Source organism: Scophthalmus maximus, chromosome 18, assembly GCF_022379125.1.
Source record: "Scophthalmus maximus strain ysfricsl-2021 chromosome 18, ASM2237912v1, whole genome shotgun sequence".
NCBI lineage: Eukaryota > Metazoa > Chordata > Actinopteri > Pleuronectiformes > Scophthalmidae > Scophthalmus > Scophthalmus maximus.
This window is the reverse complement of record NC_061532.1, coordinates 4,936,570-4,952,061: the sequence shown is the minus strand read 5'-3', so window position 1 is coordinate 4,952,061 and position 15,492 is coordinate 4,936,570. Positions and strand designations below refer to the sequence as shown.

The following is a 15,492-nucleotide window of genomic DNA, read 5'->3' as shown; positions in this document are numbered from 1 at the left end:
TTCTGAGCATGTAATTCAGAGGTTTCTCCTCAAGATGTCGCTGCACACCTCAGAATGAGCAGCCATTTTTTCTACAGCAAATTCAACCACATACTACTACCTCGGTTATACTCATGGACTGTAGGTTCTACTTCATGGTTAATATCGCATGGGTTAGGGCTACAGGAGGACTTGAAGCAAAGACTGAGGTATTCGGGCTAGCTAGGAAGCGGCTGCTCCGGTTGAACAGTTGCCGGAGTAGAGCATTTAGTCGCCACTTGGGTTGCAAGATTCAGTAAATGGTGGAATGGCAAACTAGTGGAATGAAAAAAAACGTACATTTAAATGTGATATTAATTAAATAACCCTCCACATACGTGCCACTGCAGCTCTTGGACAGTTTAAATCTCGTAGTTGCCGCCGTCGAATCGTTCAGCGGATTAACACGACGCTGCACCGCGGCTCCCACAGGTGTACGTTGATTACCTCGCGACCACGTTCGTTTTCAGCCAATCAGCGCGCGCTGCGACCGGAAGTAACGTCACCGGGCAGGCAGGCAGGGCGGGACCTTGAACCAAAACACAAACAATGGCGGCGGCTGTCACCTCTCGCAGGCCCTACCACATCATTGTTTTCGGTGCCACGGGGTTCACGGGGCGGTTCGTCGTGGACGAAGTCGCCCGGTGCGCCGCGGAGAAGCCCGCGGGCGGCCCTCTGAAATGGGCCGTGGCCGGGAGGAGCAGGCGGCGCCTGGAGGAGACGTTGGAACAAGCCGCCGAGAGACTGTGTGAGTGATTTTGGCGTGGTGGCGTGACTGTGGCACAAACTGTCAAATGTCAGGCCAGAGGATACTGCACTTACAGAGGCAGCGGTGCGGGCCGTCGTCGCTGCCGCCTGTGGGTGGTTGTGTAGCCGGAAGTGAACAGTGTTGAACTCTGACTTGACCCTTGAATATGCCAGCTGGCTATAAATGGACAGTTTGTCAGGGTGTTCAGCGGAGTGGCTCACAGCTGGACCCTGGTGACTGAACAACAAGTACTTTGACAGTGATACAGATTCCATATTAATTATATGCAGCTGTAATAATAACTTATCTTTTCAGCTTTGTTTGTAGACCTCTGGAATAAGGTCAGCTAAACAATTATTTTCAGACTAAATTCAGTACGTGGGGCTTTAGCAGTTTCAGTCCAATGTGAATACCAAAGAAATCAGGTTTGAGCTGTCTATTAGAGTTATCCGCTGTACACCTTGTGAAAAAAAGTTCCCTCTCCCGTTTCGTCAGCTATGCCCGAGTTGAGGACGGACACTGAGATCATTGTGGCTGATGTGTCCATCGAGGAATCGCTGGCCGTCATGTGCCAACAAGGTGTGGTCGTCCTCAACTGCGTGGGACCGGTGAGTATTCCTTTTCAGCCCGCTGAGACAGGGAGAATTTGTTGTCACATCGGACTGGAACCCACACAACACTGTCATCGCCAGGAGCTTGTGTTTGAAACAGTGCTCTCTTTGTCCTCACAGTACAGATTCTATGGAGAACCAGTGGTCAAAGCTTGCATTGAAAATGGAGCTCACTACGTAGACATCTCTGGGGAGCCTCAGGTAGTCAAATGTCCATTTCTATATTATCTCAGCTGTACAGTATTTGTATGTGTTTTATAGCTCGGGTATGACGGCTCCTCGAGTCGAATGGGGATCACGCATTATTTTCATCTCTGTGCATGATGTACACATATATATAATTAAACGCATTCGTGTCCATCCCAAACAGTTCCTAGAACGTATGCAGCTGGAGTATCACACAAAGGCCTCGGACAAGGGGGTGTATGTGATCGGCAGCTGTGGCTTCGACTCCATACCGGCAGACCTGGGTATTCTCTACACACGGAGGCACTTCAAAGGTAAAGACACAGAAGTCAGCCATTATGAATCAAAATCTTGTAAATATTAAAAAGTGTAACCCATTCGTGCATTTGATTTTCTGATAAAACTTTAACTGGACCTTGGTCTTCAACTGTGTGTGATTTCAGGAACACTGACGGCTGTCGAGAGCTTCCTGAACATCAGCAGTGGGCCTGAGGTAGCCTGAACAACTGCAGCCTCTGCACTGCATGATGGGAATTGTAGTCTGATTCTCTTTCTGCAGCCTTTTTTAAAAAGTAAAGTGATGACTTCTGTAAGTTTGAGCTGTCACTCTAAAAGCACAAATCAAGGATATGACTAATGGATATTAGAAAATATCAATGCAGACACAAAGCTGAATACATTTTTAAAATATAATATAAACTATCCACAACATGCTACTGGCTGCTTTAGTGTAACCACACTCTGCAGTGTCAGCATCGGTGTATGGCTTTTTTCATAGACTTTAGTTATCATTTGTTTATTGTGAGGTAATAGAGGGGCACTACTAGCAGATAACATTGGTTTCCTGCACCATGTAAGAATTAAACGTGCTCTCACTCCTGAACAGGGGTTGTGCGGCCATGACGCCACTTGGCAGTCTGCCGTGTACGGCTTCGCAGACAGCGGCTCTCTCCGCCAGCTGAGGAGGAAGTTTGGCCACAAGCCGCTGCCTGTAGTGGGAGCCAAAGTCCAGAAGAGGTAAGACTATAACTGAGCAATTACTGTCTAGCTAAAACACTTCACTCTGAGTAAGAACGTTTTCATTGGAATGTGGGTCTTGGCAGCAATAAAGTTAAAGAAAGTGATATGTTGTGTTTCCTCTGCACAGCAGAGAGAGATTTTCCCCCTGTGAAACTGATATATCTTAATCTTTATTCCTGACCTATTTTTTTAATAGTTTAATTCCAAAGTGAATGATGGGAATATTACTCAACCTTGTAAACCTTAATGTACAGTAAAGTGCTTGCTGAGCAAATGCAAACTACCAAATAAGTTAAATTTAATTTAATGAAATGTAATTGTACATAACGTGGTAGTTTTGCAATGAACACCTTCATTGTTTTTGTCTCAAGGTTCAAAGCAATTTACTGTATTAAAAAAAACTCTGCACACTTGGACGTTGAGCAGTGAGTGTTATTCTGTGAGATTTTATTGGAACAGGGGGCCTGGCAGGGATAAGGAGACAGATTTAGAGATCCATCAATGGATGAAATAAGATCCAATACTACTGCGCTGACGCTGCAGGCAGAGTTAGATTTGGTAAATGTGCACCACTTTGCTCTCTAATTTTTGTGTGTGTGTTGTGTGTGTGTGTGTGTGTGTGTGTGTCCAGGGGCTTTGTGTTTTTCAGCAAGGAGATCGAGCAGTATGTCATCCCATTTATTGGTTCTGACCCTTCAGTTGTCAAGAGAACCCAGCGTTTCCTTTACGAGGAGGAACAACAGTTACCAGTAAGATTATAACCACACGAGTACAGACAACATGTCAACAGTTACAGTAATTATTACATTGGTTATAGTTAATCATGTCTAATTATCCTCGTAAACACTGGTTGAATTTGAGGCCCACCAAATGTGCAATGTATTTTCTTCCTCATTAAACATTTTGCAGAACTGCCTTTTTTTTAATATTTAGAAATCCCCCTCACCCGTTTTTGTTCTAACCATCATCAAACAGTATAGCTGATATAGCTAATACTAGAGAACCTCAGATAGATGTTGCTGTAACAAGCTCGGTGTCATGACACTCCGACACTTCTCTACTCCTTCTTCTGCAAAATCCATATAGTCTCTAAAATCGATTATTTCTGTATGAACAAATTCAACTGTAATCTGTGATCTACATGTTGCACACTTAAACACCACACACATCAATAATGTATGTCAGGTGTGCTGTACCTCGCAATAAACGATTATACTCTATATCCTGTTAAGGTTAGAAACCCCTTTTTGCAAAGGAGAACCTGGTCACAACGGTTCCACAAACTACATCTGCAATCAATCTCCCAGGTTAACTTCTCCCTTAGTGAATGTTCCCCTCATCTAAGAGCTCATTGTGCTTTCCAACTACAAGGTACGATCAATGAAGAATTTACCACATTTCCATGTAATCAATAATTTGGCACACCCCTCAGGAAAAAAATGAAGCACCGCTTATATGCGAGTGCTATCTGTGTCCCTGAGGAATACACGTTTGTTGCGCTGCATTAAGTGACACAAAAAGGTTTTAATATTTACAACACCTTGTCCTCCTTATCTCGGGTCCGTGCATGACTGCGCTCGCTGGCCACAGAAAGCAAAGCCTTTGTCTCCCCCGCCGTACCTGTAACTAGGTCAGCCAATTCCAGCAGCCGTCCCCAGTTTTGATCACAGCCAGAGACACTGGGCGTATTGAAGAGATCTCATTATGTTGTTTAGACCGCCATCTACCAGTGGAGTAGTAATATGATGAGTCATCTGTAGTGATTCATCACTTTTTCCTCCCTGCTGCTCATTACTCCCTTTTGACATCTCATCTCATCTCATCTCCCTCCCCCTCCTGCTTCACTCCCTTTTTTTTCTTCTTCCAAGGCTTATTTATTTATTTATTTTTTTCTTTCAGGCTGCAACATCACAAAATGTGAAAAAATTGCAGTGGTCTGCACACTCTCTGAATCCACTGTACATCTCCCTCACCTGCCTCCCTTTCCTTCTCATCACCTTGCACGGATCTGTCATCCGTGCCATTCCCCTCCTCCCCCATACTCTCTCTCAAAGCTCACCACTTACCACCTCTTATCTTTTCCCCCCTCTCTTGTCACCTTTCATTTCCCCTTTTGACATAGTACACATTCTCCTGTTCTCTTTCTCTCTCTCTCTCTCTCTCTGCCTCCTCTGTCCGCAGGTCCAGTACAGTGCCTACGTCGGGGTCGGTGGCCTCATCTCCGTAGTCAAGTTGTTCTGCGGCGGCCTGTTCTTCTGGTTCATGGTCAAATTCGGCCTCGGCAGGAAGCTCCTCACCACGGTAGCTCCGTCATTCTTCAAACCACTGTAGCGTTTACTGTCAAAAGCAGCCACTTGAATGTGGAGTTGATTCGAAGGCTGTCGACGCTTTGCAACGCTGACTTAAGATGTTATTCCAGGCATTTAAACCTGGATGGATGTCACAATTAGGTGTGGGTGTGTAGCTGAAAAGGCTTACTAGAACATGCTAAATACAGCAGCAGAGTGTGGCAACAACTGTGACACTGTGATGCCTGCGAGTGGAGAAATGTTTGAAAACAACATGGATGTTGTAAAGATGTGTTGAATATCATTTGTGATCTTTGGTCCTTTTTTTCTTTTCCACAGTTTCCATCGTTCTTCTCCTTCGGCATGTTTAGCAAGGCTGGTCCAACCATCAAGCAGGTACGAGTGCGTCAGAATCAGTTGAAAGCAAAAAAAGGAAAATAGTTAGTGTATGTGATTACAGCACAAAGAACAACAACAGAGTTTTTTTAGAACGTATGTTTCTACAATCTCTGCTGGGTTCAGACATGTATTCATGTGTTTCGTGGTACATTGTGTCGTGCTGATAAACCATGTTCGATTCTCATCGATCGGCTCGTCCACTTCCTCTCTCCTCATCCGTCCCCCCGCCTCTCAGATAGAGGACACCTGCTTCAGCCTGACGTTCTTCGGGGAGGGCTACTCGGAGGACACGGACCCCTCGCAGGGCCGGCCCAACGCCAAGATCTGCACTCAGGTCATCGGAGCAGGTAACAACCGCCATCGCTCAGCTAATCTGTAGTACAGTTATAGAAAATCAGTAATTGTTCACTAGAGGTAGAGAGGTCAAACAAGTACTATGTCATTTTTCTAAAACTGTTTTTTCTTTTTTTTAAATGTATAAAGAATGTACCTTGATTCGGTTGTGGACGCACAGGCAATACTCTAGATAGTAGGAGACATTCATTGTTGGTTTGATCTGGTTTACAGTCAGATAAAAACAGGAAATATCACCAGACTCCTCGTGCTGTCGATGCAGTTTTTGTTTTTGTGCAACTTTTCTGCTCCCCGTGTGTTTCTCCGTGTTGACAGAACCTGGTTACGTAGCCACAGTGTCCACGATGGTCCAATCAGCTGTCACCTTGCTGAATGAATTGCACTCACTTCCCAGGAGGTCAGTAGTCTGTGATTCTTCTCCTCAGCTTCCACTACTTTAGATTTGGTATTTTTGTCTCATCTCTATGTTCCTTTCCTCTTTTATAGAAATATTATCCCACCTTTCCTCTTAACCTCTCTCTTGTGTCTCTCTTGTCATTCACAGGGGAGGGGTGTACACTCCTGGAGCCGCCTTCTATAAAACCAGTCTCATCGACCGCCTCCATAACCACGGCATCAAGTTCTCCGTCAGAGACCACCAGTAGCCCTTTTACAGTGACCACTGTAACTTTCACGTATTTGTACTAATACTGGAGACATTGCTCAACCTTTCATCCAGTCAACGTGACAACTTTTGAAGTGATTGTCAATCTAAAATCCCTAAATCCTGCATCTACTGTTTGTCAGTTAAGCAGTACCTCTCTGATGTGTTGTGGCAGCAGTTGGCAGAACCACTGGTGCAGCGAGAGTTACATTGCGCCTGATCAAGGACACTTGCCTCCGCCCACTGAGACCAACTATTCTATTTAAAACTCCTTTTCGTTCTTTTTTTTTTAAAAAAAACCTGTAAGTCCGGACCTTGTGTTTTCAGTAGGTGAACCGAAAAACCCCCCTAAAAATTTGAAAGTTTCCCCTCACCACACTGTGACCTTTGTGAAAATAAGCAAACTTTTGATTTATCAGACTTAATTAGACTATGAATCATAGATAGTGTACATTTTGTGCTTGAAATGTAAAAAAAACAAAACAGAAACATTAAGTTGAAATGGGAGCTTCCAGTAGCTGTGGATCAAATCTGTAGAACGATCAGGAGGAACTTTGGACCAGTCGTCGTACAGAGCTGCTGTAGCTCAGACATTTTCTTAGGACGTCTGGTGTGAACATCTCTTCTGGCTTTAGATCTGTGCTCTGGCTGGACCACTCTCTTTGTTTGAAATCATTGTGCACTAGATTTTTGTCAAAGTTTGGGGTCATTGTCCCGCTGATCGACCGGTCTTCAGCTGGTGGACCCTGTACATAGTGCAGCATGTTCTTCATAAACAGCTCAACCTCAGTCTATTAAACATTTTCCCAACAGAACTTCAGAGTGTCATGTTCCTTTTTTTATTTTATTTTACAGTGCTTACTGGGATGTTTTTTGGAGAGTAAGCATGCACCTTGATTTGTGTATGTTGCTCATGAACATGGATGTTAACCAGCTCCGACGATTCCTCTAAGCCTTTAGTTGTTTCTCCTTTTACCTCACTGATTATCTGCGTTACGTCTTAGTTACTAAATTGTCTCCATTCACAGACAGAGAGTTTAACTGTGCACTGATGAATATCTAAAACTCCTTCATGTTACCTTTTAACCCTTTGCAACTTCGTCCAAATGGAATCAAATGTTTTTCTCAGTTTTCTTAAGGATCATATCATTCCCTCAGCAGCAAATGTTCCCGGTCTGCAGGCTGGTTCAGAACTACAATCCAAAAAATGGATTCATTGCTGTGTAAAGACATGCAAGTGCAAAGATAAATAGGTTACGTAACTCTCGAAACATTCACAAACTTGGAATAAAAGCATAAACATGAATTTAAAGAGAGGCCGGTGGATTTGAGATGGGATTTAGACAAATAATTGATTATTAATGACCGTTTCCTCCTGTGATGTGCTGGGATTTGGTCTTTTTAACAGCTGACCCACTTTTCCATTTCATGCATATGAAAGGAATCACATGAATCGCTGTTTTCAAACGTGCGTAGATGCCGATGACGCTGATACAAACCACAAACCCTTTATCACTATAATTCTTTTCTTTTACCACCAGGTGCCAGTGTTTGCTTCGCTCTTCGTCCCTGACAAAAATGTGCTTGGCGCGCCGGCCCTCTGCGCGACAGTAGAGGTCATTTGGTGCCTTTGAGGAGAGCAGTGGCCTCATGGCCTCAATGAAGAGAAAAAGAAAGACTGAGGCTGCACCAGTGACCAAAAAAAAGAAGAAACCTGGAGAAACAGGGACGCGATCAGGAGAAGGTCATTGTGAGGAGGAGGAGGATGTCAAGGTTAACGAGAGCTGGCGGCTTTTCACTCTCCTCGCTGTGAGTCATTGTCATCTCCCTCTCTGTCTCATGTGCCTCCCTCCCCCCAGCTGTCACCACCACTCCAATAAAACAGCTCTCTCACTTTAACAGTATAAATATACAGGACATACACATATACAAAGATAGCATGTTTGTAGTCGTGTGTGTGTGTGTGTGTGTGCAGTGTGCAGTGTGCAGTGTCTGTATGTTAAACAATGTCTAAGTGTGATGAGGAGCTGTTGGAGGGAGGGGATGAGGTGGGATGTGTCTGCCCCTGTGTGGATGTACAAGAATGAGGGAGAGGGGGGAGCGATTGCAGTGGTTTTCCTATTGCGTAACAGTGAGCACCGGCCCCACCCCTCTCGCTCTTGGCCATGCACGTCTCCGGTCCGCCATTGTGGCTGTGCAGATATTCATGTCAGACCCCTCACCTCGGCCGCCCCCCCCCCCTTCTGCCTTAGGAATGATCAGCCCGAACTCTAACTGGGTTCATTGGCCCTGACCTCAGTGGAGAACAGCCTTTGCCGAAGCGTGTTCCACCACCAGGTTTGCAATAATAGCATCATATTTCAGGATATCAAACAACAGACCTCATCTTAACCCTTCACATTGGCATCGATGTGTTGCATAGACAAGAGATATGTCCATCAAAATCTTTTTTTGTTTGTTAAAAAGACAAAAATATTTTTCCTTTCTTCCGATTCCATAAAAAGCTTTCGATCAAATCTCGCAAGATCGCCACGGCATCGGAAATGGTTTTTAAAAAAATGTAAAGATGGAAAAGGTTGACAAATGAAAATATATAAAAACATCGCATGCTCACAATTAAAAACTTTAACGGTAAGGACACGTGTGTTTCACAACCTAGTTTAGATACCTTTCATATTTCAATTGATATTATAAAATAACAGATTTACAAATATTGCAAATGACACACATTCATGAATGTGACCTGGCCCATTAATGATTGATTATTGACCCATTCAGGTGATAAAAATCTGTTCTGTAAGCGCTCCCTCTGGTCACCTTCTGTTTTTGCAGTAATCAAATTGATTTAATGTGGAGCGGGTTGGGGCCTGCAACACTGCAGCCATTAAATGGTGCTGCACAATAATATAATATTCTTAGTGTGTTCAAATCTGTTTGATTAGAAATATATTAAGCATATTTATATATATAATATATATATGGATATTTGTGTGTGTGCAGTCCCCTATTAAAGGTGCGTGTTTCAGGCATCTGTAGTAGGTCTGTGGAAAATCATTTGTTCCTTTGGATTTGACAATGTGTCAAGGCAAGTGTGTGTGTGTGTGTGTGTGTGTCCCCGCAGGCTATATATTTGCTGACTCCCGACAAAACCTGAAGCCCGGACAGTGTCAGGAGGCTGCAGACACCGCTCAGAGCAGAGAGAAGACCGGAGGGCGAGTGGAGAACAACACTGAAGGGGGACGAGTGGAGGGGGTAATGCAGTGTTGCATCAGTCAAAAGTGCTGCGCCAACCTGCAGCCGTGCCCTTGTGCGTCAGCACTTCCTGGGTCAAGCACCTGTCTCGTTTCACCTCTGCGCATCCATCCGGGGCCCTGCCTTCGAAGTCGGTGGAGGGATGGATGGACCAGCGAACTAACCCCATGAAGCAGTGGGGGAGACGGCATGGCCGAATTTTCCCCAGGATCCAGAACAATCCATAGTGAATCTCGTACCGTCCTCTGGTCTACTTAAGGTTATTATTGACAGAGAGAGAGAGACAGGGGGAGATTGAGCAGTGTTGCAGCATTTGTTTTCACTGTCTTTCTCAGGAGTCTTTCTCACGTCACAACCTCCTCTGAGCCGCAACTGTTTTTCTTTGATCTGAACAAACGGATCTGGCCTAAGGTTTTTTTCGAAACTGGCTCAAAGTACTTAAAATCAGGATCCTGAGTGACAGCAGTCTCACCGAGCCTATCGCCATAGCGTCTCGATTGATGTTACAGTTCCCTGGTATTGTCCCTCCTCTGTTCACGTCAGAATGGCTCGATTAGCTGAATTTCCCCACTGGCAAAACAAAGCACGACAAAGGGATGACACAACTCGATGAGTGACTCAGATTCTCCAGTACAGACGGTGAATATACCTGACACCTGTCAACCCAGTGCCTGCCAAGTTGAGTTGAGGCCTCAGGGTTTGGCAAATTGTAGTTATGGTTGAGGTATTTTATAGCTGCGACTTGAGTCCATTAATCGAATATTTAGCCTACTACAGAAATGCTTCCTGTACTTTTGACTAAAGAAGGCTATACTGCCAACAAAGCAGTAGAAAATAGACATTTATCAAACAATTTCCTAAGACACAATGGAAAATATTCCTCGGTAGAAATGTGGTTTGGTGTTCTGTTTGATCTCTATTCGTGAAATGCACCTTTTAATCTAAACTCTGTCCTATTTTAAAGCAAAAAAATAAAAAAGACAAAGGTGGTGGTGTTGCCCTGTGATAGGCTGGCGTCCTGTCCAGGGTGTACCCCGCCTCTCGCTCAATGTTAGCTGGGATTGGCTCCAGCGACCCCCCGCGACCCTTAAATGGATAAAGCGGTAGACGATGAATGAATGAATGAATGAAGGTGGTGGTGTTGATTTATAGTTTGCACGCTTTCTGTTATTCTCTCATTTTACCTCCAGCCAGTGAGCGGACGTCAAGTATGTTTACCTCTGTTCGTTCTCCGTTCTTCAGTCTTTTTGTCCATCCACGTCCACACGTGCTTGTCTGTGACGGACTTATCCGAAAATGCACTGGCATGAAACTTTGTGCACAGGTTTTCCGTTAGTCCTGCTGAACTGTTCATTTTCATTCTGCAGCTTTGTGGAGAAAATCTGCAGCCTATTAGATGCCAATGACTGAAAATGTGTGTGTCTCATTAGTCATTATAGCGGCTTTACACTTTATCAAATGCTACATATCCATCTTTAACATTAATAGTTTTACTCAGACTACAGTCTAGCACAAACGCTGCACGGCCAGAACTAAAACTAAATTCCTCTAGTTGCCGAGAGCATTCCTTTTCTCGATCATCACCGGCCTCCCACACAACACCCCCCGCTCCCACAGCGAGAAACTATGTTTTGCGTGAGAGAACACACCTTTCATGCGCAATATTTCCTTTGGATGCTTATGCACAAAGAAGGAATAACAAGCTACAGTATTGATTTTGGATACTTCTGTTTCGTGTTTGTCATTCTTTATTGCTGTCTTGTCTAGAGTCGGATGAGAAGATTGATGCCACCCTCATGTCTGTGTAGTGAATGTGAAGGCTTTAGCCAGCGGCCAGTCAGCTGAGCCAAGCACGCAGACGGCAAACGGGACATATCTTTTTCATTTTTACACTTTAGTCTTGTATTGATCAAAACAAATGATTCAACAAAAGTGAAATGTCTTTGTAGGAGGACACGTAACATGCAAATTACAAGAATCTAATTCCTTTCTTATCGACAGGATTTCTTTACAAATCATATAGATATATATAATTCATCATTTTCGGTCAGCTGTATAATTTTTTTCGCCGGCACATTGATAAATTATGGAGAAATTAAACGCGCGTGTGTTGCTTCTTTAAAGAACCCCCAGAAAACCTACTTCTTCAACCAGGGTGAGTGAAAACACCTCGATGGTTACTCCAGTTTTCTGTATTTACTTTCAGGATGTCTTTCTAGTCGTTGCCCCTCTTGCATATCACACTGTAGTTGCACACGGCCGTTGTAAATATCGAAATCTTCTATCTTGGTCAATCTGTCAGTGTATTAATCACGGTTTTGGTAACATTCTAGGCGGAGTGTCTGCCAAACGCCTTTGCACATCTACATCTACGTGTACAAAATGCTCAAACCGAGTGGCATTCTCTGTAAATATCGCCCCCCGTATTTACAGAGAGACGCACAAGCCTCTTGACTCCAAGGAGCAATGAAGACAGACACGGGCGCGTCTAGGGTTTATTACTTTTAATCAATTCAGCTAGCTACAAAATGTCCACCACTTCACACACTGACGGGATACAGAGAGGGGGTCGTTAATATTACATGCGTCGAGGACATCAATCTCACAGTTGGACCTATTGTGTCATTCGGGTTCAGGTATTGAATCACCGTACTCTAACTACTCAACATTTTTGGCGATTTTGGTGTGCATAGCTCTAAAGTACAGAAGCAACAAAAAAAACAAACCCTTTTGTATGTATTTTTTGTTTCAGAGTATAGTTATCATTGTTATTCAACATTGTCATTAATTTTCTTTACCAATAACAAACCGACACGGGGAGAATAAACTTACAGGTACAGTCTTCTTATAAAAGTAAGGTCTCTCAGAAATATGCGTCTTTGCTTTACATTGCAAATGTTTATTTTTTTAATTTTTTTTTCAGAGCATCCAAAACCTATGTTACAGTACACAACCAGTCCTTCTCTTTCAGCACATAATCAACATCTTCATCACTGAACTGCATAATCATTTAGAAAACAGGTCTTTTTTTGCAATACAACCCCAAGTCCTCGTATTTTTCACCATGAACTCACTCCTTTTGATCCCTTTTGCATTATTGTACAACGAGATGGTCACAGTCGGTAAATATATCGAGACAGAAAGAGTGGCACTATTGCAAACTTGCAGGGGTATGGAACGATCAACTGTGTCCTAATACTGAGCATGCGTTTTGTCAATTTGCTACTGCCGTGTTGTCATTTTTTATATATATTTTTTCAGACAGGTTTTATTTATAAGACTAAAATCTACCATTTGTCATGCAGAGAACGCACAATTCACACCACTTGGAATGCAATGTCTAATACAGCTACAGAGAGTCTAGTTGCACATTGTCTAAAACAGGAACTCAGTATGAACAGTATGATTGCGATGAGGGAAAACGTACCCAACGACTGCCTTTTGATTGTAAGTGCTCTTTGCAATCTCTCCGTATTCGTCTGTACCGTCACTCAGCAAGTTTTGACTTCCCATTGGCCCTCTCCCCTTTTTTTGTGACAACACCAAAATAAGGAGCATGACAGTAGCCTAAATGGAATGACACAGTTTTACTAGGACGATACTGAGATACTGAAACGGAAGGGAAATAAAAAACAAACAGCTTGTATAGCATTCCTATTATATACTTGTCATCCAGAGCAGTGTTCTTATATATATATATATATATATATATATATATTATATATGATATATAATAATATATGATATACATATATATATATATATATATATTGATAAAGAGAATAAAAACTTCACAGGTGAGCTAGAGAGCCATCAAGTCAGCACTATATACAACCTTTGGAAAGAATGATATACGGAGTATAAGAAATCATTGTTTTTACGAGGACAATCATCTTGAAAAAGCTTGACAGACGACACACAGAACAACATTTACAATGGGGAGGGGAGGTGATATGTGCATGTGTGCAAACCTAGAAGGTCAATACCGAGATGAAAGCATGTCAGCGCCTGTCGATGTGCGGCGCGGGACGCCGCGGGGACCGCCGACGCTCTGGGCTCCGGGGCGTTTAGCCACTGCCCAGCATCTTTGTGGCGCGCTGGTTGGCCTCGTCAATCCTGGTCTTGTTGGAGTCAGCCTGGGCGAGGGGAAAAGGAGAGAGGGGGGAGAAAGAATATCAGTTTCACCTGATCCAAACATTTGATCGTGTTAAAGCCGTTGAATCTGGGATCTTGCCGAGTGTGTACCTTCTCCATGATCCTGTCGATCTGGCGATTCTGGGTGTCGATCTCGTTGCCCATGTCCAGGGCCATGTGGCGCAGGTTGCCGATGATGCCACCCACCTGCTCGAGGTTCTCGTCCATCTCATTTTCCCGGGCATCCTCTGTTACCCTAAACACACACACACACACAGTCAAGGTTAGAGGTCGTGTCTGTATAAACACCAGGCCACGAACACCACATATTGCCACGTTGACAGGGTTTAGAAAGGCCTTGCCCACTCGCCCTGTGACATTCTCATCCATATTTTACCTCTGATCCTTCTTACTCTTTTTACATCTCTGAGGTACAGAGTCTGACCTCAGACCAGGCATCTGGACGGAAGGAGAATCCTCTGCGCGGAAGTTTATATTCTGCTCTACATGCCGTGTTCTCTCATGAAGCTTTAAAATGTATTTTTACAACAAGCATCATGCCCAGTATGTCAATTTACAAAATTTCAGCCACAACATAAAAAAAACAGTTATTTCTATAAATGCTGTGGCTGATCTGGGTATGTATCTGGATTATATATATCTCGTGACTGAATAGGAAAATCAAACTCAGTTTGACTCGACAGACCAATGTAATACAATCACTTTGGTGATGGTTAACAGAACAGGACGTTTGAGCAGCTTGTTGATAGTGTTCACTGAACATTCTCTAGTCTGTCTCCAGCAAATGAGGCAATCCACTTTTCACCGCAAGTGGGCTGACAGGAAGAAGTAATTAATCTCTTCACCTCCTCTGTGCCTCTCCTCATTTCCACTCAACTCCAGTTTTCTCCACTGTCCTCGACTGACGCGCACCTTCTGTTCTGACCCGCTGAGGCCTGTTGCTTAACGCAAAACACGACAGTTGCACTGTGATTTACATAGTGCCGAGAAGTGACATTGTCTTACTCTTGGTAACCCTAAGATCCACATAAACGACAGGAGGTAGAACAAGAGAAACACAGCAAATCGTGGAGTCGATGCGGACTGGCTTGTACGTTCACGACGTACGGCGCTGGCCGGTCACGTGACATGATGTGACCTACTCTGAGCCCTGGAATCTAACGTCTACCCTTCACCCAAACCCCCCCCCCCTCACCTGCGGATGAAGCCTCCGCTGATGGCCATCTGTTCGCGCTCGTCCACCACGCGGGCGGGCTGGCTGGCCACCACCCCGTCCTGGTTGTTCCCCCAGGCCTTGCTGGCTCCGCTCTTCATCCTGGCCGCCGGCAGCGATAGGGAGGACGAGGAGGGACAGTTACTCGACCGTCGGAACCGGCGGCTGCTTGTCATTTACCTCGACCCGGCCGACCTGACCATCTCGTCAAAGTCTACAAAGACGGGCCTTTGGGTTTGAGGTACTGCAACAAGCACGTCAGTGTGTGGTGTGGTCGGCTGACACAAAGTTGTCATTTGGCTTCATGCATTCGGCACATAAATACATGGTGGGGACTAGACTACGTCAAGCAAAGCGTAGCAGGCGTGGACTGGTTGGTGCAGGCTCGTTCTGTTGTTACACAATCATAATGTGTGTGATGTTATATCGTTTAGGTATATAACATACAGTTCAGAATCAGGCAAGCCTAATATGCTGAGTCACATCTGTGTGTTCTGTACAATCAAAGCATGCATTCAAATAGCTTCGACATCAACGATCCTTTCTTTTTTTAAGAACATGTAACCATCCTACTGACACGTCAGTATTGTTGCAATGATAAAGCC

At 44.1% G+C, this 15,492-nt stretch overlaps 2 protein-coding genes and 1 long non-coding RNA gene across 5 annotated transcripts in view; 1 reads left to right on the top strand and 2 right to left on the bottom strand.

The window, feature by feature from the left end:
* LOC118290151 overlaps nucleotides 1–473 on the bottom strand; it is a 34,461-nt gene extending 33,988 nt beyond the window's left edge. For both annotated transcript variants that reach the window (XR_004786348.2, XR_007030069.1), the window contains exon 1: nucleotides 357–473. This is a non-coding gene — a long non-coding RNA (uncharacterized LOC118290151). The remainder of the gene's footprint in view (nucleotides 1–356) is intronic.
* On the top strand, nucleotides 406–7,082 carry sccpdhb (saccharopine dehydrogenase b). Of its 2 annotated transcripts, XM_035617597.2 has the most exons (12): nucleotides 444–766; nucleotides 1,262–1,374; nucleotides 1,498–1,578; nucleotides 1,748–1,877; nucleotides 2,007–2,056; nucleotides 2,450–2,580; nucleotides 3,215–3,332; nucleotides 4,765–4,884; nucleotides 5,211–5,267; nucleotides 5,506–5,617; nucleotides 5,940–6,021; nucleotides 6,169–7,082. In XM_035617597.2, exons 1-12 carry the CDS (start codon nucleotides 568–570, stop codon nucleotides 6,266–6,268), a joined length of 1,293 nt encoding a protein of 430 aa, XP_035473490.2. In that variant the 5' UTR covers nucleotides 444–567; the 3' UTR covers nucleotides 6,269–7,082. The 2 variants fall into 2 exon arrangements, with proteins under 2 accessions (XP_035473491.2, XP_035473490.2); XM_035617598.2 differs by lacking the exons at nucleotides 4,765–4,884; nucleotides 5,211–5,267; nucleotides 5,506–5,617; nucleotides 5,940–6,021; nucleotides 6,169–7,082 and adding an exon at nucleotides 4,452–4,758 and having other exon boundaries at nucleotides 406–766.
* A 4,926-nt stretch (nucleotides 7,083–12,008) lies between these two features.
* The window catches only part of snap25a (synaptosome associated protein 25a), a 32,389-nt gene continuing 28,905 nt past the window's right edge, over nucleotides 12,009–15,492 (bottom strand). Inside the window, exons 6-8 of the mRNA XM_035617602.2 lie at nucleotides 14,870–14,989; nucleotides 13,765–13,909; nucleotides 12,009–13,655 (exon numbers count right to left, since the gene is read on the bottom strand). Of these exons, the coding sequence (XP_035473495.1) occupies nucleotides 13,587–13,655; nucleotides 13,765–13,909; nucleotides 14,870–14,989 (334 nt within the window). The 3' untranslated portion in view covers nucleotides 12,009–13,586. The remainder of the gene's footprint in view (nucleotides 13,656–13,764; nucleotides 13,910–14,869; nucleotides 14,990–15,492) is intronic.

Coding starts and splice junctions, on each gene's coding strand:
- sccpdhb (XM_035617597.2), top strand. CDS start 568: ATGGCGGCGGCTGTCACCTCTCGCAGGCCCTACCACATCATTGTTTTC. Junction 1,579..1,747: donor ACATCTCTGGGGAGCCTCAG/GTAGTCAAATGT, acceptor CATCCCAAACAG/TTCCTAGAACGTATGCAGCT. Junction 5,268..5,505: donor CTGGTCCAACCATCAAGCAG/GTACGAGTGCGT, acceptor CCCGCCTCTCAG/ATAGAGGACACCTGCTTCAG.